Source organism: Egretta garzetta, unplaced genomic scaffold, assembly GCF_000687185.1.
Source record: "Egretta garzetta isolate BGI_Z169 unplaced genomic scaffold, ASM68718v1 scaffold87, whole genome shotgun sequence".
In the NCBI taxonomy this organism is placed as follows: domain Eukaryota; kingdom Metazoa; phylum Chordata; class Aves; order Pelecaniformes; family Ardeidae; genus Egretta; species Egretta garzetta.
In genome coordinates, this window is record NW_009260286.1 from 761,898 (window position 1) to 788,044 (window position 26,147).

The following is a 26,147-nucleotide window of genomic DNA, read 5'->3' on the forward strand; positions in this document are numbered from 1 at the left end:
AGCCTTCCGGCGTATCAGCCACTCCTCCCAGTTTTGTGTCATCAGCGAACTTGCTGATGGTACACTCTATCCCCTCGTCCAGGTCATTGATGAACAAGTTGAACAAGACCGGGCCGAGTACCGAGCCCTGGGGAACTCCACTAGCTACCGGCCTCCAACCGGACTCTGCCCCGCCGATCAGAACTCTCTGGGCCCTGCCATTCAGCCAGTTCCTATTTGGGGATAGAAATAAAACAGGATAAATCATAGAATGGTTTGGGTTGGAATGGACCTTTAGAGGTCATCTAGTCCCAGCCCCCCTGCAGTGAGCCAGGGTCATCTTCCACTAGATCAGGTTGCTCAGAGCCCAGTCCAGCCTGACCTTGAACACTTCCAGGGATGGGGCCTCCACAGCTTCTCTGGTCTATCTGTTCCAGTGCCTCACCACCCTCATAGTGAAGATTTTCTTCCTTAAATCTAGTCTAAATCTACCCTCTTTCATTTTAAAGTCATTACCCCCTGTCCTATCACTACAGGCCCTTGTGAAATGTTCCTCTCCAGCTTTCTTGTAGGGGCTCTTCAGGAAGTGGAAAGCTGCTATGAGGTTTCCCTGGAGCCTTCTCTTCTCCAGGTGGAACAACCCCAACTCTCTCAGGAGGTGCTCCAGTCCTCTGATCATCTTTCTGGTCCTCCTCTGGACTTGGTCTAACAGGTCCATGCCCTTATGTTGAGGGCTCCAGAGCTGAACGCAGTGTTCCAGGTGGGGTCTCACGAGAGTGGTGTAGAGGGGGAGAATCACCTCTCTCGACCACACTTCTTTTTATGCAGCCCAGGATATGGTTAGCTTTCTGGGCTGCAAGCGCACATTGCTGCGTCATGTTGAACTTCTCATCAACCAACATCCCCAAGTCCTTCTCCTCAAGGCCTCTCTCAATCGATTCTCCCCCCAGCCAGTATTTGTACTTGGCATTGCCCTGACTTCTGTGCAGGCCTTGTTGAACCTCATGAGGTTTGCACGGGCCCACCTCTCAAGGCTGTCAAGGTTCCTCTGGATGACATCCCTTCCCTCCAGTGTGTCAACCGCACCATGCAGCTTGGTGTCATTGGCAAACTTGCTCAGGGTGCACTCGGTCCCGCTGTCTGTGTCGCCAACAAAGATGTTAAACAGCGCTGGTCCCAATATCAACCCCTGAGGAATGCCACTTGTTGCTGGTCTCCACTGGGACATTGACCGCAACTCTTTTGAGTGCGACCATCCAGCCAATTCATTATCCTTATCATCAGGCAAGGAAGTCAGCTGCAGCTGATGAGGAGAGATTAGAAGGTATTGTCTTGACAAAGCGTGATGGGGTGCTTTCAATTAAAATGGAATTTGTAGATTAAAATGCCTGTAAAAGCTGTTCACACTCAAATCTAAGGAAAGAACATCTTGTGTACTCTTTGTTAGGGCTGCCTTATAGTGTACATTGCCAAAAGACAGCCTTTCCATTGGCAGCTTCCAGAGTCGCCAATAAAACAACAAAAAAGCACCCTTTTAATGTAGTTTTATTTAGTTAAGTGATACTTGGAAATGTGAGTCCATCTGCAAATGCACTCCAATGCATTAAAAAGTTTTCTAATAAATGTTGTGAAATCATTTTACCAGGTTAAAGCCTAATGTTCTGTATTTTTCTTGCTTCTCAAATTTTTGATTTTCTGAAGCATTTGAAAACGTCTCATTTGGACTAGATAAAGTATAGTCTGGTCACGTAGTTATGCTTGTTTTTCACATTTGCCTTTTGAACCCAGTGCTGCTTCATATCTGTATAAGATAAACTTTATTTCTTCAATTTATGATGCATTTTGCTTTACAACTAAAAAAAATACATTGATAAAATACAGCAGAAGGTTTTCTGTCTTCTTGATAACGCACTTTTGAAGATTTCTAATGTGTAATTGATGTGAACTCATCAAAGCCCTTGATGGGCACTTGGGATTCTGAGTGTATCTGAAGAGCGCCAGTTTAGAAGACGAGGACTATGAGACATACCTCCAGCATGTGGCTGACCGATGTTTGTGACTTAGTGATGGGCTTTGGGAAAAATTGGCATTAACATACACGCTTTGTTCTCATTTTTAGGCCATTTGGATCTGTGGTCTTGGTTGTTAAATTTTAGGAAATGTAGTCTGTAGAGTTTTTTTTTAGAGCAGGCATTGTGGGAGTACAAACTTCTAAGATCATCAGATCTGCTCAGGATCATAAACAACACGAGTCACAGGTTCAGTGTGGCAGAAACATAAAGTAGCAAAGACAGCTTGGGGAATGTTTGGTGGCAGAAGTTTTCATTGAGCTTGTCCAAAGAGAAAGAGTCTTAAGAAATATATGTAGGGAACCAAAAGAGGGGCATTCTGGTTTTCTTTGCTGTCAGGACTGAGCTGGGATAAATGGATCTGGCTATATCTAGGTTAAGTTTTGTACTGAAGTTTCTCATCATTGAGTAGGTAATGAAAGATAGTTCTGTCCTCTGCGTTGTCAACAATTGATGTATTACTTCTCTGGTGTGCAAGAATTCTTGAGCCTTTGTACGAATACACTGCTGAAACAGCACATCATGTCTGTTCTGAGTAAGCACTGGATGCGTTCAGATGCATATTGAATATTTAGTAACTGAATATTAATCTGTAAATGTTCACATTCTTTAAAGCTGGGCATATATGCTTGCCTCTGCTTCATGCCTGAATTTGCAGAAGCAGCACACTGTACCTGCTTCCATCCTGTCATTCAGTTGGAAAGGCCATAGGAGTACCAGACTAGCTGGTTTTATATGCAGTACAGATATTCAAAACTGGCTTCTTCGTTGTTTTTTTGTTCCTGGTAATTTGATATAAAATTTTAGATAAGTTATATAGTAAGATAGGTTGGCTTCCCTCCCCCCCCTCCATTGTTTGACCAGGAAATGTTCTTAAAGGCATGGAAACATAACCATCGTGTGTTGGGTATAATAGTATTTGCCTCTTTGAAGCACTGTCTGTGGGAAAGTCTTGCCCATCATAGGATGTGAGGAAGGTCAAATACAAAGGGTTCAGTCAACTACTCGATTTGATTTTTCTTTTTTTTTTTTTTTTGTTCTTTTTTACCTCTTTCTTTTGTGAAGCCATCTTAAACTTTATTATCTGACTCACTCTTAAAGTCTAATATTGCAAAATTACATCTGCAAAGAATGCAATATATTTTTTTGTGATCATAAAACATAATGCTTTGCAAATATTTGTGGGTAAAAAATTCTAGTTTCCAGTTGATTTAATTGGCGGTAGATTTCCACAGAAAACATATGTAAGGCTCATTTGAGTTGGATACTGGATATTCTTTTTCACGCAGCAGTTTTTCCAGCTGTAAAATTTGCTGTTTCTAGAATGATAAACCTTGTTTAGTAAATGTTCACTGATATTCTTAATTGTTGTCTTTAGTGATTATTAAAACAGATTAAATCTGCTAATTGTATAATATGTTGTAGACATTAATGTTGATGTTTGCTGTTGAAGTGCCTCCATCAACTGGAAACAGTAATTCAGTATGGATGAATTGACAAATTAAATATATTTGTACTAAAAGCAAACGATGAGTGTTGTAGGTTTCACTGAAAAGCAGCATTCTAGATGTCAATTTTCTCCACATATGTGCTTACTGATTAAGTTACAATTACTTTTGAAATTTCAATGGCGTTGGAATAATTTCTTTTGTGTGGTTCAGAGTTATGGGAACTGGTCTTCTCTGGAAAAAATGTTTTTTTCATGAGTCACATTTAGGCTTCCAGTGTGGGCAGTATTTTTTGTCCCGTTCCCCAAAGAGAGATGAAAATGTAGTAAACTCGAGGCTTGTTTCTTGCTAGTTTTTCTGAACGGATTAAAATGAGAAATAGCTATTCAATCTAAGTAATAAAGTAATCTTTCAGCACAATTTTGAATTTTCTAGCAGTTGTTAAATAAAAATTAAGCAATAATTTAAGGTTAAAAAAGAACAATGAGGAACATAAGCAAGCCAGGTCTACCTTGCAGATTCAGGAGACTTCCAGTATGATTTTGCAGGCACTGTAATTGTGTGAATGTTCCTAGACCCCAGTGGGTAAAGTCATTCCTGGACCAGTCTGTGGTTACTTTTGGGACTCTCTGCACTGTACTCCATTATACTGTGTAGATCTGCCTGTGGAAGCTGGCTATGCCTGCTGAGACTAGCAAGTTTCTAAGGATTGCAAGTTGATTTAGGTGTGTTCATCATTCACTGTTTATATTTGTTTATAAATGCTACTATTGATTAAGGTAACAATTTGTACTTCTGAAAATTCCTAAATCTCTTAAATGTCTGGGTTGTGATTTTTGAGCATGCTATGGTATCAATCCATCTACATTTTCATACATTTGTAGTATTTCCCAGTTACTTCTGTCTATATCAGTGTTGTAATATACAAAACAGAACAACACAGAAATGGTAAAGAATTTATGTAATTGTGATAAAATTAACAAGTGTGCTCTCCTGTTTTCTAGATAAAATAATTAGACATAGAGCTTGTACTTTGAAGGACACTGCTCATGCTATTATTGCTGCTGAACTGGATCCGGAATTTAATAAGATGTGTGAAGAAATCAAGGAAGCTAGAAGAAAAAGAGGTATGTTTAACTTCATTTATCATAACACAACATGTATGAGAGAGAAAACAGAATTTACAAATATCCATATACAAATTTAAGTTTAACATGAACTGCCTGAGTCTGCCACACATTCTATATTTCATGTTGAAGTATGACTGAGCTTGAAACTTGTAAAATTTAAGTTTAACATGAAATATAGAATGTATGGCAGACTCAGGCAGTTCATGTTGAAGTATGACTGAGCTTGAAACTTGTCTACTTTTTCCAGCTATGTGAGCTTCTTGTAAAGAAGGATGCATTGTCTATTGGTACAAAAAGTATTGTAGAACATGGTGAAGAGATAATTTTTGGGATTGCTGTACTGACTGAAGATGTGGTGAAACCAGAGCTGTATTCTAAAAATGCCACGTAATGCAACGTAATAACAGTTTTGATTAGGAAGAATGGCATTTAACTGTGGATTTTCAGTTCACCCTGGCACGTGCACAAGCGTACTTCCGGTGATAATATGTTGATTTTTTTGGATTAAGAAACAACAATTGCATTCACACTGAGGGGAGAGTGAGGTTTACATTCTAAGAGTCGAGAATCAGGAAATATAGACCCCTACATGAGAGGACATAATTTTGTTTAAATTAGTGCAGTTGTTTTCAACTTGTAGTCTGTAGACCTCCAAGTCTGTGGACAGCTTCTTAAGTGATCACAAAAGGTAATCAAAAGCCCAAACATACTCCCAGTAGGGCTGTGTTTACATGAAAGATTCTGTACCTCCATGGAAAGTTTTTAAAGGACTAAAATTGAAAAAGGTTGAAAATCACTGAACTATATAGCATTAGAACAAAATTTCATGCTGATTTAGGGATTACCAATTTCAGTAATTCCAGCTTTACCTTGGCAAGTTGTTTCCTGCTTTGCCTGCTGCTTTCATAAAAAACTGTGCTATTTGATTTCTAGTTTGAATTTGGCTGGTCTTAACTTATAGCTGCTGGTTCTTGAAATGCTTCTGTCAGTAGATTGAAGACCCTTTATTAAAATAAAATCTCTTTGAACTATGCAAGTGTCTGTAGGCTTTCTCTTCTTCAGGTTAAAATGGATGCATTCCTTTTATTTAACGATAGGACTTGATCTTAAAGGTCTTTTCCAACCTAAACGATTCTATGATTCTGTGAGTTTTGCCATTCAGTCATGCATTTTTTTGTCTAATTCTGTACAAGCTTCCAATGTGTGTCTTGAATTGTGGATAAGAGAACCAATTGTAACTCACTGTGGTTATAAAATAGAACTAATATAATGTCTTCATTTCTCCTCTGTACTTTTCTATTAGAAATTTAAGAATATTCACAATTCTGGCCTCAGTGTCATGCTGAGAGCTATGCTCAGTTAATTATCCATTATGAGTCTCCCATGATTGTTAAAGGTTATTGCTTCCGAGGTTAAAGTAACTGTTTGTAAGAGCTCTTTGTTACAGAGAGTGACTTATATAGCTTGTAAGTCCCTCCTTGCAAGCCTCCCAAGAGCCAACTGGAATGCTGCCCTTCTTTTTGCAGTAGTGACCAAGTAATACATATTTCTGGGGGCAAAACATGCAGAGCTGTTCAAAGACCTGCTCTTGAGGTCTGAGGAAACCTCATGCTGTCAGGCAAGCCCAAGAGATTGTCCTATCCCTGGATCAGGAGTTGTGTCAAAGACTGTGGTGTAGAGCATCAAGAAGATGGCACTTCAGGACGTAGTCTTGGCACTGGGCGTTGTAATGGATGGAAGGGATGTGAATGCTCATCAGCCTTGCCATTACTCCCATTTTGCTGTGCACAGTATGCTTAGCAAGACAGCAAATCAGCAAAATCACGGTGCCTTTGTTGGTCTAGACTTTGACTTGTACCCTGTTCTGGAACATTTTGGTCAAGGGACGAGAAAAGCATATATTTGGCATTTTCTTCTTTTGATTGGATGTCTACAAGGTTATTAAGGGATTTCTGGTTTCTTTTTTGGATTGATTACCAGATGGTCAGGTATAGAAATGATCCCCAGATCTTCCTCCTTCCCCTCTGCTTTATAGTAAGAGTATATTTTGAAATGCTGGAATGTTTCAATGAGGAAATACTTCAGGAAAACTGTGTAAGCGGTGTAAACTATGCCTTTTGCTGTCCAAATGCTTTGTGCAACTCATCACTGAAATGCAAAGGTGGTTGCTCATACCAGGCTGCTTGGGTGGAGCTACCTCATGAAATCACACCGAATTGGGCAGCCAGCCTTGTTGCCTGACCAGTGTATGAGACAAACTGGTAGGGAATTGGACCCGTAAGTACTTCTTTTTAATATCAACAAGAGATGTCCAAGCAAGGCCTTAAGTGAATGTTGAGACTGAGGTCACAGTGAGTGTGCCTCACTGATTGATGCACAGCAAGCTTTTCTTCAGCTCAGAGTACCCTAAGCCTCTCTTTTCATCTTCCTTTAAAAATGCCAGGCTGGCATGCATATACTGTGACAGGGGAAAAAAAAAAACCAAACCAAAAAAACCCACCACCATTCAGTGTCCACATTTCTCTGTGTGTATGTCTGGACTCAGCTTGATAAAGTATCCTACTTTCAAGCCTTAGCAGAGTTAAAAAGAAATACTGCGGTGTAATAGAATGATAAACTGTATAATAAAATTAGTATCTAGAAGTTAAATTAGAAGTTCTTGTATTACTGAAATGAGGTGCTGTTGTTGAAAGAAGGTAAATCTAAGGATAACAAGTTTTAAGTTGGTAAATTAAGAACAATGTACGCTAGATTATTGGAATTGGCAGCTTCTACGTTGTTACCTGCTGGTTTCAACAAGAAGTGGTGGATGTTTTGAGTAATGAAATATGTTTGATATGCAGTTTAAAGTATATGTAACGGTACCTAGAAACTTATGCTGTGAGAGTTCCTTTGTGAATCTCTTAATTTCTGCATCCATCAGTTTTAGAGCTTCCTGTCAGCTCTTGACCGCTTGGTTCTGGTTAATACTGCAGACATGGTATGACATTTTGAAGACTGTTTTAGTGGATGGAAAGGAAATTCTAGTTCACAAATACGAATCTTCAGAGGTTCATTTATGTCTTTAAAATGTGCTTAACCAATATGAAAGTTTGCATTTTTAGAATTTAATTAAAAACCCTATGAAGTAGTAGAAGCTACGAGATGAACTTACATTACAGAAAGCGAACCAGACTTCTTGTTAAAAGCAGAATCACATTTTCTTAATCAAAGAGCTCATATTGACTCTGAAATGGATCCATTTTACATAACATAGATCATGGTGACAATACAAGGTTTTTATTAAGATACTGTATGATATGGCATACAATGCCATTATGAATTGCCACTTATTTTAAATCATCTGTTTAAAATTAGGAAAAATTGAAACTGTCAGTAAGAATTTGCTTTATAGAGTAAATACAGATAGAAAAGTGCAATCTTTGGGGACCCAAGTGTGAAAGACAGTCATATTTTTCTAAGCCATCAGAGCTGACAGTTTTACAGTCATGCAACCAGTAAGTTATTTTGTCAGTAGAAAACAAATATTCTTGATTCTAATCTTTGTTTTGAATGTCCAGCTAAATATTAATTGATGTGTTCTTATTGCAGCATGGTATTGCAAGTTTCTTTTAAAATTCAATAGTTTTATGCGGCTTGGTTTATTTAAATAGGTATGGTTATCTTCTGTATGCAGGCTTATCAGTAACAGCAGAACAAATAAATCCTCATGGTTCCACTGTACGGAAAACAGAAGCTAGAGTTGAAGAGGCTTTTCGGAACAAACAGAAACCCACGATGGCAGTGTGGCCCAACTCTGCAAATAAATGTGCATGTGAGTATCTTGGGTGATGATTGTGCAAAATTAGTGGCAAACGTTTCAAATGTGTCTTTACTACTGTTTACTGATTATTTCCAGAAGTAATTTTAGGCATGAAACATGTGGAACTTTAGGAAATAGTCTTTCTGACTACATGAAATTTCTGCCCAAGAAGTTGTAGAGAAGGAGGATTTCTGGTTTTGTGGTAAAGAATAACTGTGTTTCTAATGTAATATGAATATTACAGTTTTCTTTGCAAAAGACTATTTTCGGTATAAGACAACTCTGATCCAATGAGAAGATCACTTTTATCTGTTTGACAGGTGTTAAGCTTTGTTTACTCTGTGTGTGTATTCAGATACGTACCTACATGCTGCTTAATACTCTTTTCACAGGCACTATAGTTACTCACTTCCTATTGTCAGTACATCCAGTATCATGCTAAAAGTTAGAAAAGAGATCACAAATGTAACTGTATCTTCCTTTATGGTACCTGTTTTTCAATAGTCAGTACCCATTATTGGAGGACGTTAAGATATGCTCTGCAGCCTACTGGGTTAGTCCAATTAATTGATCAAAATCTCTAGATTTTTGAGGAGTGACTGTTTAACTGTGGTGAGGTAACCAGAGGCACTGCTAATTATTTTCAAGAGGTAAGTTGATTAGAACAGGTAAATACACAACAGATATTTTTGTTACCAACAAAGACTGTAAGAGAAAGTATGAGGGCTATACTGATAGTTGTGCATGAAAAAAAAACATTATTAATATATTATTAATACCATTATCAATTATTGCTTAATAGGCAAACTGATTAATTGGAGCTGACATTTTCATTGGTCTTTATGCTCTCCTTCATGGTGCTTTTCCTTGATGAGAGTGTTTTCTATGCATGGTGATGCGTAGATGCCCAGAGATGAACATTGTTTATATATGAATGATGGTGTTGATGTCAAATTGTTTAGTTAATTAGAGGTGTATGGTTTTATTTCCTGAAACTGTAATTTCTTCCGTTAAAGGAATTAAAGTCAGTCGTACAGAGTTATGGCTTGAATAAATGGTTATATAATAAATTGATGGTGTGGATCCAATCTGTTCTTTATTCATTTGGCAGCTTGTGCAAAAAGGGAGAGAGGAGGGAAAGGATTCTCAAATTTTTTATTTTATTTTTTTTTTAGTTAGTTTCTGATGAAATCCAAAATGGTGATTCTCACTCTGGCTGATCTACAGAGCACTTTCTGGGCTCTGCATGCTGTGCAGCAGATGGTAGGGTTTATAGACCTCCAAGCCAGACGTCTCTTGGGAAGAGAGATAGCCATTACTGGTGACTTGTATAAAATGAAGCTCTGGTACCTCTGCTTTCTTCTTCACCTAATGTTGTGGATGCAGTGGCAGTTGTTTGAAAACTAGAGCCATCGACTGAAGGAAACGGCCAACGTTTCTGTGTGTAAACAAAACCGAAGTTAGTGTTAAGGCACTGTGTTCTGCTTAGTATTTTGGTGATTTAGGTCGGAAAGCAAAAAAAAAAATTGAGGCTTAGTGGTGATTGAAATGAAAATCTGGGAAAGGTAGCTAGTCCAGGAGGGACGTGATGCATCTGGTAATCAAGAGAGAGAACCAAGCATTGATGAGCAATCAGAAATCTGCAGAAGGAATTCAAGTAGCACCAGGGCACGCTTAAAGAGTGATGTGATAAGTTCAGTAGAGACTAGGAACTAGGAAGAGAGACAGTCTTAGAAGGGCATTTGGAGGAAGGAGCTGGAGTAAAGTGGGAGGAGAACCAAGCCAATTGTAGGGAGCTCATACAGCAGCAAATTACATGGTGGATTTTGATTGTATAAATGGAAGAAACAAGTTTAGAGAAGGGATTTCTGAACAGAGATGACTTTAGAGGTGGAGTAGAAATTTTTTTATGGTCAAGAACTAAGTGGGTTTTTTTCTGAGACTAGAATGTATTACACAAGCAGAGTAACAAGGACAATGATTCATGTATTTTAATTACATAGGATAAAAACTGTACTTTCCATTAATAATTCTTAAAATCTTCAATTTTTTTCTGCTATTTGAACTTGAATTAATTTTTTTCCTTAGATAAATATAAGGAAAAAATCACCAATCATAACATTATTTTCCTGATTAATTTAATTTTTTAAGAGCTTTGTTTACAGTATTTTAGAAAATAGCTGCAAAAAGGTCAGTTTGGATGAAACACTGGAAAACACTAATGGAAATGATTGTCGAACATCATCTCTGAAACCAGAGTGGACTCCAGGCAGGGCAGCAGCCTTCCCCAGTTTCAAGCCCTGTTTACTGTTCAGGGCTAATACAATAGAGAACGAGAGTTAGTTTATTATGTGTTGGTTTGTTTTCTGAGGTTATGTATTTTGTATGAAACTTCCTTTAGTTACCTATTATTTTGTGATTTATTGATTTTTTTCTAATGTATTTTAGATTTTTTTTTTTTATTTATTTCCTTGGGCCCAATGGGCTATCAGAAATGTAGCACCAAATAGTTGTTCTATTTGAAGGCAGGGTGGTATGTGTTCCTGAGTTAGATTTAATCTGCACCTTCCATTTCCCTTGTTGAACATACATCTGTGGTGGATGGTGTACCACAGTTTAGATGAATTTTAGAAGTATTGCATTACTATAAGTTGCTGAAAATCCATTTGGGAGAGTTCTGCCACAAATAATTTAAAATATTTCCATATTGACTGTGTATTTTGAGAAAAGTGCAAGTGTTCTGGTGGGAACTTAGAATGGGACATAGGTCAAAAGCCTGATATAAGTAGTTGTATGATCGTAGAATCTCAAAATCACTGTGGTTAGAAGGAACCTCTGGAAGTCACCTAGTCTAACTCCCCCACTCAGAGCTGGTTGCTCGAGCTGTGTCCAGTTGTGTTTTGAATATCTCCAAGAATGGAGGCCCCGTGACATGCCTGGGGAACATCATCTAGTGCTTGGCTGCTCTCACAAGAATTTCTTTTTCTTGATTTTGAATTGAGTGTCTTATATTTCAGTCTGTGCCCGTTACCTCTTGTCACTGGGCACCGACGAGGAGGGTCCTGTTTCTCCTTTGTACATATGTATATGGGAAAGGAAACTACCAGCAGTGTGCAGATTGGTGTGTTTGGTAAATTCATCGTTGCTAAGTGGTTTAGGTACACGTTAGCACATAAACCATTAGCATCTCTTTAATTACTGGGATGCTGTATAGAAAAACTTCGTCCTGCTGCTCTATTTTGCCAGTAGATGGAGTATGTTGCATATTATTTTACTGTCTTGCAATTGCTTCCTTTAGTGTTACATATAAATAAACTGTATGGGAAAGATTTGGTTTTACATTCTTACCTTTTTTTTGCAGTACTTAACAGTAATGCAGTGATAGACGGCAGACTTTGTTTTCTTCATAGAGAAGATGTCTTTTATGCTGTATGATAAATGTGATAGCTGTGAAAATGGCATTTGGAGCAAATACATAAAATATTTCATGTTATGTGAAGTATTAAAAATACAAGTTTTATATAAAAGTCATTTTATAAAAAATGAAGTAAACACTGCTAACTTTTCTCAGTACTTGAAGTGATTAGTGGTCTCTATAGAAACAAATGTAGGGAGATCAAGTGAGGATATAAACTGCTGCAGAAAGTGTAGTTCCTAAATAAATAATATTTTGTGTGCCATTTTATGTTTTTGGTTTGTGGGTGGTTGTTTTTTTTTCTCTAAATGGTGATCTTTGCTATCATAGGAAACCATGTGTTTCTGATTATAATGGAAGGGAGGCTTTGTTTTGGCAGGAGGACTTTTAAAAAGGATGTTTAGAAAGAAGAGGTCTTTTGTTTATAATCTTTATCATAAACCATTTTATTCTTGGTCTCTGTCTGATTTTAATCTGTTTAGTCTCTTTTCTTTGACCTCTCTGATGCAGTGGTGTCAGTGATCGCTGTACTTGAGGCATTCGTATGACTACAGTAATGTAAAGGACATGGCAGACAGATGCCATATGGGGTTTTATTATTTTAACCATTTTCTGCCTTTTGGACTAGTTCTGAATTTGGATTCAGATTTTGGATACTGGCACATTAACAGTCATCCAGATGCTACCATTAAAATCCTGGTAGCTACTGATGTTTTGTCACAAATCCTACACTTGCTACTATTTTCCTTTTTTCCTCCTGCTCTCCAGAAAAGGGATTTGACTTGGATTAATTCTCACTTGAGATAGAGGCAAGTACTGTATCTTGAAAAACACCATTAAAAATGATTCTCTGGAATGTGAGGATATCTTTACTCAGAGCTGAGACAACTGTCTCTCTTTGTTTCTTTTATCATTTTGTTCTGGGTAGTGTAGGAGTTGGCATTCTGGATGAGAGTAGTTTGATCTCCTGTATCTGATGCTGGCTTCAAGCGGATGCTTTAAAAGGAAGTTGCAAACATTTGAGAAATAAACCCTATTTTTTTTCATGCCTGATTTTGAAGGAAATACCAACTTAGCTGATTCTGAGTTAGTTAACAGTTCTTTTAAAAGCCCGTAGGCTTTGTAATTCTTCTAATTTAAAATGCCATTTAGTGAATTTGTGGCAGTTCTAATAAATCCAGACTGCCTGTTCTTTTTTTGAGATCCCATCAAACTTTTGGACTCGGTGATATCTAGTGGTAAAGAAATCTTCGTTCATCACTATTGAATGCCTGCCCCTTGAATTAATCAAATGTCTTTTTTTTTTTTTTTTTTTTTTTTTTTTTTTTTTTTTTTTTTTTACCTCTGACAGAGGGCAAATAGGGTCCTAAAATTTACCTGATCAGTGACTTTTTTATATTATCTTTTTTTCATCTCCTTTTGAACTTAGTAATGCAAGATTGCTCAGCTTCTCCCAAGAAGGTTTTCCTGAAAGCATTACTGTCTGTCTTATAAACATGGTAAAAAGAGAGTTGGTTTTTTTAGAAAAACTTTTTTTTTTAATGATTTATTCTAAAATAGTTTTTTCCCCCTAAGTGGTTACTCATTTCTTAACTGGTTATAGTTTCTTTTTTCTAATTTTGCCTCCTTGACAGACAAACCAACCGGCAGCCATGAGCCTGTCAGATATGTGATATAAATGAATGCTGTAAACTCTGTTGAATGTAATTTTAGTTAGAGTGGGAGCCTCTTCTCTGCTTGTGAAGTTGCGGGAAAACCTTGCGTTTGTTCGTGGCTCTTTTGCAGCAGGGAAGGTGTCCTTCAATAGTCCTTAAGAGCCAGCGGAACGTACCAAAAATGCACATAGCTGCAATGGTTGCTATTATACAAAGCTACTCAGCAGCGGGAAAATGAGCAGATCTATAGAGGTGGAAAGTGTAAAACTGATCTCCACAGGTGATATTATTCTGATTGTCTCTTCCCTTTTGACTTAATTTTTCTCTTTAATCTCCTACATGGCTGTCTTGTCATGTACTTTACTAACATAATTACTGTGGTTTCATGTAAATTATATTTTTAGCCTGGTTTCCCAAGAAAATAATACCTGTGCTCTCTGTCCATCTCTGCTCCCTTAATACCTTCTGAATCATTTGGCCAGGTTCAGACAGATTTGACAAGAGTTGAGGGCTGAAAGACTAGATTCCTGCAGGTTTTGTGAAAATTGGTAGCTGGATAAATCCACGCATCTACTGAAGGAAAAGGCCGTAGACTGAAAATGGTAGTTACCTGTTCTGCCTTGGTAGCTGATCAGTTAAAACCTTGTGTTGGCCAGGCATGGCCTGCACACCTCAGATGTAGTCTATCTTGTGTCCTGTTCAGCTGGGGTGGGGAGGAACAGAAGATACTGGGAGAGTTTTGTGAGAAATACTGGGAAGAGCTTGAGTTGAGAGCGTTATAGGAGGTGGCAGGGGAAAGCAGTAGACTATGGGGGAGAAAATGCTGGGAATACTGCAGTCAAGATGTTTTTTGGAAACATGCTTCATCTCCTTCTTAAGAAACTTGATGACTCCTTGTTGAGTGGAAGTGCCCAGATTCTTCACGTATTTGTTTACATAAACTGTTATATAGGCTGATGAAGATCATAAATATGTTAAGTTGTTGCATACCATTTTTTTTTAATGTATTTGTCAGGTCTGTGCCTTGAGTGCCTTCCATCTAGGTGAAGAAAATGACACGTCTTTTAGGAGTTAGTTCCACAGTCACGTCAAGCTGGTCAAACTGCAGGTTACTACTAAAGGTGCTGTCTTGCCTTTTCAGTGGTTGCATATTCCCACCATCTTCCCTACGCCAGCACCATCGTTCATGACTTGGAAAACTCAGTTAGGGAACTGAAGATGTTGAAAACTAACCCAGAAAAAAACCCATAACGTTTCAGACTGATTTAGTTCCCTTATCTATTTTACTGCAGGAACAGTAGTGCCAGCACAAATGAGGTAGTGGAAATGCTATAGCTGGCTTTGGAGGGAGAAATGGCTTTGTCTGTTAGTGGAAGCTGGCACCTCATTTTGCTTTTCAAGCCATTGTGGAACTGTGCTCTGTTCTTTCTTGCTGCTTATCTCTGACTGCAGTTTGGGACTTTGTGACTAAAAACTCCAGAGACTTTCAAGTGGACTATTCAGTGCCCCTTGGTAAGGAATGTGGAGCTACTGGAAGCAGCTAAATTACTGTGGCAGATATATCTCTCTATATATCTCCTGGATGCTGCATAAGAGCACAAATTGCTGGTAATAAGTGCTTTCTCAAGGCTTTGAGTTACTTTACACACAAGACATCAGAAAGAAGTTTAGGGTTTTGATCATGGAAGAAAAACTTGAAACACGTGCATTGCTTCAAGTGGTTCTTGATACTGCAGACACAAAATCTAGATCCGTGGTGATCTTGCTTTGCCATGAGAATCTCCTTTGGATTTTAATCCCCAGGAATTCTTCATGAAATAAAGGTAAAAACAGAGAATCTACTGTTTGATGGATGTGAGTTTTACCATTTAATGACAGAGGATTCACATTCTCTGATGGACTTTTAAGTGGTGCAGAGGCATATAAGGGTTGTCGTTTCTGCAGCATAAAGTGAACTTGTTAGCCTCCACTGATACTGTACTGCACTCGATATACTGTGGTAGTCAAACTACAGACGTTTTAAGAGAAACATATCTGCTTTGACTGCTACGTCTTCTCATTAGAGTTCCTCCACGTTAAGGCAAGCAGAATTGCTTGTTAATGACTGACAATCTTTGAATCTTCTAATTATATCTGCTTCCTTTTCCAACCATTAACTTTATTTCTATATAGTCTGCAGTTCTGTCATGTACTGCTGGGTTTGTGGGACAGTGACAGTGTACACCTCAATTTTGAAGCTTCTGTACCATTCACCCATGTTTTTGAGATCTGTTTTCCTGAGACCATACTAAATAGAAAGGTGACAGTTACCTCTAGATCATGCAGAAATACTTCAGGAATGTGGGAAGGACTTGAGATTTTTTTGTTTGTATTGTTTTGGGGTTTTTGACCATCACTGTTCTTTAATATCCAAGAACTGTACTCTGCTCTGGACAGGGTTGCTGTGCACCCCTAGATAAGGGTGCTTATTTCACCAGAACATGGTGTCATTACTTGAGGTATCTGACTTGGGAGTCTTGAGGCAGAACCTGCCAGTGGGTTAGAATTTCTGGAAGTCCGCTGCAGGTTTCCTTTTACTTGTGCCTAGAGGACTAGGCCTTCTGAAGTAGGTACAGAATTTATTTGGTAATCGTGGGAGGCCACCTCTGGGGGAAATGCTGTCTGCCTTATGTTTAGGGATCTTTCAGCCAATTTAGCGTCTCAACATAGGAATGGGAGAATTGAGAAACCTCACCTACTGCTTAACAAAATGTAGAGTAAAATTGTATTTAGTGACTAATTACATTGTATTATATCACACTTTTAAAAAATGCCATCTGAAAAGACTGTGCAGCTTAGGGAAAAAAGAAAGAGTGGGGAAGGGTGGGGTTTGATACCAACTTCATGTGAACCCAAGTGAAATGTTACATGTGACTTGTGGTCAAACGGGTATTTATTGCCATTAAAAATTCTGAATAACGATTTGCAAAAAAAAGCAAACCAGAAGAAAAGCTAGAACTGAAGTGAGGATCCCCTTGGCAAATCTATAGAGGCTTTGTGAAGATTATAGAGAGGAGAGTTCAGCAATTCAGAAAGCAAGTGAATGTATTCATGTGTGAATAATTGGTATTATAATAGTTTGAGTTATAGAAACTCAGTTCTATAAAGCAGTATTCCTCTGACAATAGTATTTCTGTGCCTCTGGCACAAATACTGCCAAAAGACTGGGTATCAATGGGTAGATTTCAGATGAGTAGTTTAAAAGAAGTAATTGAAAAGCTATGAAGGTGTTAACTTGCAATTGTGTATACTCTTATTTTTTTAACAAAGTTAACTCGAAGTTTTTCTGCTGTAAATAGCCATCCCATTCTGTTACTTACTGAAAACTTTAATGTGTCAGGAATCATACTGACTACAAAATAAAAAGTGTGGGATTTTCTGCTCTTGTTACTTTACAGTTTTATAAAATACCAACATTAAGGTAGAGGAGAGGGGACTCCAGGTTAAGTTTACTTTTCAGCAGCAATCCATTAACCCATTAGTTCCCACCCATTAGCCCTTTAGTTTTGCATCAGTTTTACCCTGTGGTAGCTCCTGCCTTTTTGAATCATATTCAATTGTCTTGGAGGATTCAGAGATAAGTTTTACTCTTTGCTGCCTCATATGACACTTCTCAGTTCTGTGTTGTTCTCACAGTACTGCCTTTTTCTTTACAGTAAATACAAAGAGAATCAATCTAGATGATGAAATCTGGTGCTGGCTTCTACATTTGGTCGCATGGTTTCTTGCTCCATTAAATGCTCCTCCTACTTGTACCGTTCTCTCAGCTTTACTGGGGGAAGCGGGCAGGATGGAAAGACGGACTGGTGGTGATGATTTTTTTTTTTTTAAATGTTGTATTCCTCCTCAACTGTACACTCTTGCTAGAGACTTGGCTGTATGTATAAAAGGAAAATCTCTGTAACGATGTTACGGGTGCTAAAGATCTGAAACCAACATTTCTTCTCGTACTGCAAAAGACATTCCTTTGCACAGTGCAGTACAACCTAGGTGAGAACAAAAAGGCGTAGTTCTGAAAGGGCAGTTTAAATGTGAGGACTAAAAGTCTACTTTCGATATGATCACATAAAAACTGCTGAATGGGCTCAAAGATATATTAGATAGGGGGCTAAGAATCTCACTGAGGTCATGAAAATTATGTGAGCAGTTTTTTGTTAAATAAATTCAAATGAGAGATTTAGGTGGATTTATGAAAGCCTGAGGAGACTTCAGTGGCTGGGATGGAAGGGAAGGAGGAAGGCTTTTATTTGAATGACAGAGGAAAAAAGTTGATTCTTAGAAGTACAGGGAAAAAAGCATCAGGATTTTGGAAGTGTTGATTACGTGTTGGTTACACGTCTCGATGGCTCAGGTGATGATGACTGCCGTGAAATAAGGACCAGTAAGAGTCTGGGAGTGTAAGACTTCAGTGTTAACTGATTTCTATTGACGAAATGTGGGTGAAAACCCAAAGTAGCTAGATTATTGCTTTTGTCAGCACAGATACGATTAAATGTTAGGAGGGCATGTTCTGCAGTATCTGGTGATGAAATGCTGTTCTTTTGTAAACCTCAGGAGTTGGTTGGAGGTATTGATTTTTTTTTTTTTTTTAATCTTGTGACATAACACAAGGTTTACAATAATAACAGTGTTTCAACCAAAGCTCTGTTTTGTGTGCATACTTTGATGAGGTAGCTGAAAAATTTCCCACGTTTACTAGTTTTGATGCAGTGTAAACCTCAGAATTCCTGGGAGGACATCTGTGGCACTTTTTGTGGTTGCTTTGTCCTAATTAAAAACAGCAATAAAAACCAACACGCACAACGTATGTTCAAATAGTACTGCATGAGAGAGAGCTGGGCTTGCTGACTGTTGTTTAGGAAGACTTGAAATATAATGAAATGTGTAAGACAAGGATTAATTCCATTTTACTTTAATGTGATTTCTCCCACACATAAGAATTTTAGGAATGTAACCTGTGTGTTCAGGCAAATTATGGGTTCTCATCCCAGATAGAGCTCACAGGGTGGACAAAACGGATGCGCTAGTCAAATGGGCACATTTAAAGTACAATTCATTGATACAATAAGTCAAGTATACTTGCTATTGTCTCTGAGTCTTACAGCAAAGTCTGCCTAAAAGGCTAAAATCAGTGTATCTTTAAAAATTTCAACTTTCTTATTAATTTATACACTTTAGGACACATTAAATTTCCTTTAAAAGACTTTTACTCCCCTTCTGTGTTTTATTTACCCATCTTTGGAGTTGACCTGAAGCTAAACCCATTGCCTAATGGGGATTTTTTTTTGTCTTCCTGTTTAGTTTCAGATTTGGTGCACAATCTAGCGAAAGATTACATGAGCTCCTGAAAGGTTAGGTGAACGGGTTGTAGTTTATCATCAGTAAAACAATGACACTGACTGTAGAAGCCACTATCAAATGTACAGAATAGCTGGAGAAAGATAATTTTTTTTTTTTTTTTCCCCCCCCTCAAACCTTAAAGTTCTCTTTAAGGATTGTTTGTAAGAATAAATACACGTTCCAAGTGAGACTATGTTTTTATTGCAATTTGATTGTCTCTTTAGAGAGCTTTAAAGCTAAAAGGTTAAGATTTATTGCTAATGTAGTGGTTAAACTACCTGCTTACACATGCCACTCATGGGGAGGAAATTCTGAAGTGCAGCTGTGCTTCTCTGAGCTTCTGTGAAGTAATTCTCAACACTTGTACCTGCATAGTGCTTGTATCTTGAAAGCAAGATCTTTGTAACTGAGTGTGAGGTTGGCAGACACAGATCTAGGACTTAATACCCCATAAATCAAAACAACCTGCAAATACCAAGAAGATTATGGAGGTGCTCAAAACAGGAGTTCATTTTGAAATGGAAGAAAATTTTTTAAACTCTGGTACCTATTGGCTCTGATTTTCAATTATAATCACTTGGCCACAACTTCAGCAATTTTGCAAAAATATGAGCAGTCTGCATCATTACTTGAATTCGTAAGGTAGAAGTTTCAGTTTTTCTCAATCTCTTCCTTATTCTTCTGAGCTGCGTCTTGTTACTGCTCTTGAAAAGGATGGTGACAACAGTATTAGGTTTGAATGGTCGGTCTTCTGTATTTGCTGACCAAATTGCAAATGCGCCCCAAAACCTCTTTTAGATTGGTGCCTTAGTTGTGTCTCACTGCAAGTAGATTAGTAACAAAAAAAAAAAAAATACGCCCTCTCTGAAAAAAGTTTATTACGTGATTTTTCAAAGGCACAGAAAGTACAAATAAGAAATAGGAAAAATGAAAAAGTAAGGATGCAGAAGTACTGAAAGATCCCTTGCCCATGTTGCTTTGAGTTGAGTTTCATAATACGGAGGGAAGGCGTTGTTGATGAGGCTAGTTTAAGGACCTGTGCTTCCCCTTCTGCTTACAGACTTGTTGCGTAAATGCAGATGTTTGTGAAGTCTTGCTGTAGACGGGGTTACTAAATGGTCCGGGTCTAAAACAAAGGTCCTCATTTTTTAAAACCATGTTTGTTCAATGCAGTGGACTTGAGTACAGAGGTGGGAATGAATGGAAGATTGAGGAGATTTAGCTGATTTAAACAGTGAAGATGTCTTTGACTTGACAGTGGACGTAAATTGAAATGAGGGGTGCTGACTGGATATAGGGTAGAAGGCCTTTTCACTGTTACGACAGTTATGCATTGGTACGAGAGGCCCATGAAGGTCATTTAGTCTGCATTTATGGAGTTTCTCAGTACGTGGCTGGATAAAGCCCTGAGCAACCTGGTCTGCCCTCATAGCTGACCCTGTTCTGAGTAGCAGGTTGGATGGACTAAAGACTTCCTGATGTCCCTTCCAACCTGAACTATTCTATGACTCCATGGATTGCACTTCCATTTGTTTTGTCGTTTAATGATTTAAAATCTCTGAGGTTCTAAAAAGAGAAAATGAGAGTAACTGTCTTTTAGAGTCTGCATTACCCAAACGAGAATGACTGACAGAGTTCTACATCACTGCTTAGCTGTTTTCTTTTAGTGTTTTACCTACCAACGGATATATAAAAAAATACATTATATAGGAAAGGCTGGAAAGTCTTTCTTGTTTCCATAGTTTAGAGTAGGAATCATGTACACGACTGAGTGTTCACTCCTCATACTTCTAAAAGTCCTTGGTATCTGTAATTTGCTCACATTGAAATCAACAGACAGCTTGCTTTTTTCTTGAAATGTAAACACATTTGATTGCCTCACATACTACAGCATAATTCTAATATTCTAGTCTGTTTACTGAGGGGTACCTGTGCATCTAAAAGTTTCTTTTTTTCCTTCTAATTCAGTTCGAATAAGGAGAAAATCAAGACGGCGCTCACAGTGGGGCAAAGGCATTATTAAGAAGAGGAAAGTCAATAACTTAAAGAAAGATGAAGACGATGCAAAGTTTGCTGATGATGAAAATCATGGAGAGGACAGTAAATTGCTGGAAAATGGAGAGCTAGAGATCAGCACTGACTGCATTGAGGAGAATGGGGAGGAAACAGGAGATCTCTCAATGACAAATGATGAATCCTCTTGTGATATTATGGATATAGATGCAGAGCAGAGGCTTAACAATGGGACATCAGGAAAGGAAAACAATTTTGCATCCACAGAAGAAGAGAGCTCAAACGAATCTCTGCTAATAACCGACAGTGTTACCCTGAGTGCTGAAAAGGAATTAAGGAAGGACTCGACATCTAAAGGGGACCGTGTGAATGGAGAGACATCTGTGCACAGCTCAGAGGGTATACATGTTCCAGCATGTCATAATGGTAAGATGGAAGTAGTTGATGCTGTTTCACCCTGTGACAACAGCGAAGGGTCTAGTACCAAGCAAAAATCTTCATCTGAAGATCAGCCAAAGGAGAAAACGGAAGCTTCCAGTGAAAGTCAAGGAGCTGATCTAGTGAAGGCTGAGTTACCACATTGCAGCAATAATGAAAAAACACTACAGAGCACAGACATTGAAACTAAAGATGCTGAAGCAGATAAAGAAGGTAGAGCTTGTTTTCAATGCTTCTGTCCTTATCTTAGTGTCCGCATTAATATGTGTATATTTTTAATTGTAATATCTTATGTTACAATTACTATTATATGATAATATTTTATGAACTGCTCTCTATTTATTCGAAACTTTTAGTATGCTTCCAACGTTTAATTCCACATAGATAAATTAGAAGTCCCCTTTGACTTGCTGTAATGTTATCTTAGGCAAGTGTATCTCCATACTTACACTAGTTTGTTTATTTTTGTCGGCTTTACGGGAAATATAGTAAATACTGAGATAACATTTAAACAGTAATTAAAGATTTAAAAAATATTATCAATGCAGATAAATATATATGTTTTGGTCTAGATGTTCTGTCTGAGCTATATTTTGATTTATAGGATATGTTTTGTCCTGTTTTATTAGAGATTTATGATAAAAGTATCACTGACATTGGATAAAAGACCATGGAAATACAGAATATATTCCTTTAAAAACATTTGCTCATAATAAAAGTTAAAGCAGTTTAACTCATAGCAAAAGACAGATAAACCGTTGTTTATCTATTGGAGAAGGTATCTGGCTTTGGAGTTACAATCAACACAGTAACAGTGCAGCAAAAAGATAAGAGAAGGAGAAGGGAAATCCTGGTGGTGCATAAAAGAAGGGGCCGTGTCCTTTGAAGACAAGAGACACAGTTTCCTCAGGGAAGAGAAATAAAAGCCTTATGCATGATTGCCTTTTTAATTAACTTTTCAGAATTCTCTAAAAGAATGAAATCTTTACTTCGAAAGTTAGCACTGAGATTTACGAAGTAAACGAGCTTTAATGAGAGATCTGAATTATCACTATATACATGTTGGCTGTGTTTGAGCATACATATTTTCTCTAAGGGTAAGGAGAACAGTAGAAGAAACGTCCTAAGAACATTGGAAGAAGAGTATGACGTATGCTAAGAGCCTTTACATTTCTAAATTTAGTAATTGAATTTTGTATACATTAAGGATGGTTATAATAACAAGGGGGCCTCAGATAAAAAGGCATTTTAAATAGTTGAGGAGGAGAAAAACAGTGAATGAGTGTAGGGAGAGAACTGGGAGATGTAAGAACACTTTGTTCTCCACAACAGGATTGGACAGCAGCCTTAATACAGAGGTGGAAGAAAACAGAAATGTGTCACAAAAGCATGAAGTTTCAGGAGTAGAGCAGATGTTAGAGTGACCACGGTGATGAAGACCATGGAATGCTTTGGAGAGAAAAATGAGATTTGTTTAACTTGGGCAGAAAGATTTTGAAAGTTAGCTTAGTATCTGAACTTCACTTAGAAGCTGTATAATTTGACATTGTGAAGTAGAAATGAGACAATGGAAAAACTCTTTCGGTGACGTTCAATTTTCTGTTGGGACTTTGGAGTTCAGTTTTAAAGATGACCGGTTTCGTGTGTGTGTTCTGTGGTTTTGTGCACTTACAAACATTCAGAGTTCTGCAAAGCTGATGAATAATGTGCACTGCTACGATCATGCTTGTTTGGTTTAAAAAACCGGAACAAATCAAACAAGCAAAATCATCAAAGTGAAGAAACAAGCCGTTCATCCTGAGAGACTGACGGTGCTTATAATTGTTTTTCAAATTACAGGTATATCCAAAAGCAAGAAAACACGAAAAGTTGCTATGGAACAGTCAAAGCCCACAAGTTTGGAGCAGGTCCCAGAGGAACCATCGGATCCCTTACCCTCTGTAGTTGTTGACCATGACAGACTAAAGGTAATGGAAATGAAATATGAGTTAAACTGTTAATGAAACTGTCCATGAAAAATGCTTCTTTCCTCTGTAATGAAGCAGCTTTTCCTTTATTTTTGACTACAAACAAATATGGCAGCAGGAACTTTTGGAGATGATTTGTTGATCAGCATTTCTTGGGTGAAAAGTTAATAAAATACTGAATTCTTACTGTCCCATCATTACTACTTTTACACATCCAGTAATGGCACAGCAGTCCACTATTTTAATTGCAGTTTTTGCAGGTACTCTTATGTGTTAATTGGACATGCCAGTTACTGAGGAACTGCTGGGTGCCTAGTAATTAGGAGTTAACATCATCTTTTCCCTTCCCGTGTACATATACTTGGTGGAAAGAACTGTTAGTGGATTGGAAAACAAATTGGAATTTGTGCTGAAGTTTTCTTGTCATAGACTGAACCCCTGCTAGTTAATTTTCTTTCAGTTTTTGTCTTCTTTTAAGCAAAGTTACAATAAAATTTGCTGTCTTCTGTTGTAGAAACCAGCTTGACCTACTATGAAATTTAGATCCCACTTGCTGTACAGATCATAATCTCTTTGGAAACAATCTAAGTGTTACGAGAAGAAAAAATTTCTTAAAACTTACTATCTGCTACTGTGTAAAATACACACTTTCACCTTTTGTTTATGAGCAGTTTTAGATGTGTTTTCCCCCCTTCTTCTGTTGTACCATTTTCCAACATTTGTGGAATTCCAAATGTGTTTCCATTTGGTCATACTTAAAATGTCATGCCAATGGAGATTCTTCAAAATGTCTGTTTTAGCTTTAGCTATCTAGGCAGTTTTTATGGTTTGCTTTGTCATAATTATTGACCAAGATGAAACAGGATCATTCAAATGGAACAAACATGGCCCCAGCTATACTGAATATAAAATGTAAGACAAGAAAAAAAAGTGGGGGCATATAAGCAGAGAAGTGAAAAGACACATTGACTCCTTTTGGATCTGTATGGGAGCAGTGGCCTTACTGATAGCCAGGTGTGGTCCGTTTTATTTGTATGTGTCCCTCCAAAATAGGGCTTCTGAAGGAGATTGCACTTCTGATTTGTTGTTTAAAAAAATAAAAAAAAGTTGCTGGATGACAAGTTGACCATGAGCCATCAGTGTGCCCTTGTTGCCAAGAAAGCCAACAGCATCCTGGGGCGCATTAAGAGGAGCGTGGCAGGAGATCGGGGGAGGTTATCGTCCCCCTCTGCTCTGTGTCCAGTTCTGGGCTCCCCAGTTCAAGAAGGATGAGGAACTCCTAGAGAGAGTCCAGAGGAGGGTAACAAAGGTGGTGAGGGGACTGGAGCATCTCCCCTATGAGGAAAGGCTGAGGGAGCTGGGCTTGTTTGGCCTGAAGAAGAGAAGACTGAGAGGGGACCTCATCAACACATACAAATATCTTAAGGGTGGATGTCATGAGGGTGGAGCCAGACTCTTCTCAGAGGTGCCCAGTAACAGGACATGGGGCAGTGGGCACAAACTGAAGCATAAGAGGTTTCAATTGCATATGAGGAAGAACTTCTTGACTTTGAGGGTGACAGAGCCCTGGAACAGGCTGCCCAGGGGGGCTGTGGAGTCTCGTTCTGTGGAGATATTCAAAGGCCGCCTGGATGATGTCCTGTGCAACCTGCTCTAGGTGAACTTGCTTTAGCAGGAGGTTTGGACTAGGTGATCTCCTGAGGTCCCTTCCAGCCCCTGCCATTCTGTGATTCTGTGATTATACAAGCCCTCTTAACCTTTCTTTTCGTTGTTCCCACAGAAACTGCTGGATTTGGTGGTTAAGAAGAGTGACAACCTGACTGTTGACCAACTTGAGAGATTGTATTCGCTCCTCAGTCAGTGCATCTACAGACATCGTAGAGACTATGATAAATCACAACTTATAGAGGTAATGTTGTACAGTTTCTTTTATTCTTCATCTGAATTTTGTGAGACTTTTTTCAAGAGCTAAGTTAATCAATTTATTGTTGTACTAGCAGGGAGCAGCTTTAAATAGACTTTGAGGAAGGTATCGATAAACAAAAAAGTTTAGCGTACTAGTTACTTAAAAAACAGAGTTGGTTTCTAGTAATACTTTCCGTAGAAGAGGTTTAAGAATTTAACCTAAAAGAATGGAGGAAAAAGAGGAGAGAATACAGCAGCATGGGAAAAGCACATGCTAGCAGAGTGAAAATGGAGTAGAAGCAGTTTCCACATTTGTGGTATGAATAACAGGGGCCACACAGGCTACTTTATAGGCACATGAAGCCAACGTTGCTGCAGCTGCCCTTGCATTTGTGTAACTAGGCGCAAAAAAAATTGTGTACCTCTGCTCCATGGGGTTTGCTGATTGTGACTTTCATACAAGGCCTTAAAAGTTTGCAAACTTTCTCTAGATTGGTAAGTATACCCTTGGGAATGTTCAATACAGCATGATGTAAGGCAGTTGTCTGCTTTGTTCTCATCCTTTGCCTGTAAAGTGTTTGGTGTCAAAGGCCTCCTGTCTACATCAACAGTAAGTTGGTCATTTCACCATTGGCATAGGCTGATCATAACTCTGGACATGTGTTCCCTCCAGCATTGTTGTTCTGGCTGTAGAGGGGTTTAGATCATCTTGGTGATTCAACTGATAACCAACCCTGCTGAAAAAAGGACAATTGCTAGTTTCCAGCTGGGTCACTGAACACTAAGTATTTTTGTCCATGAATATTTTACAACAAAACCTGGAAAGGCCTTAGCATGGGATATTGTAGAGTTCCTGCAAAAGACTTTTCAAACCTTGTTCATGCTATTCCTCTGCCGTCTTCACCTGAAAATATGTTGAAAGTCTGTGCCAACTGTTAGGTAGATTA

The 26,147-nt window shown here is 38.3% G+C and overlaps 1 protein-coding gene across 2 annotated transcripts in view; it reads left to right on the forward strand.

Annotated features, from left to right (window-relative positions):
• Nucleotides 1-26,147, forward strand: part of ATAD2B (ATPase family AAA domain containing 2B) — a 65,820-nt gene that overhangs the window by 35,842 nt on the left and 3,831 nt on the right. For both annotated transcript variants that reach the window (XM_035897938.1, XM_035897937.1), the window contains 5 exons: nt 4,501-4,623; nt 8,303-8,440; nt 20,846-21,541; nt 23,168-23,295; nt 25,076-25,204. In XM_035897938.1, coding sequence (XP_035753831.1) covers nt 4,501-4,623; nt 8,303-8,440; nt 20,846-21,541; nt 23,168-23,295; nt 25,076-25,204 — 1,214 coding nt within the window. The remainder of the gene's footprint in view (nt 1-4,500; nt 4,624-8,302; nt 8,441-20,845; nt 21,542-23,167; nt 23,296-25,075; nt 25,205-26,147) is intronic.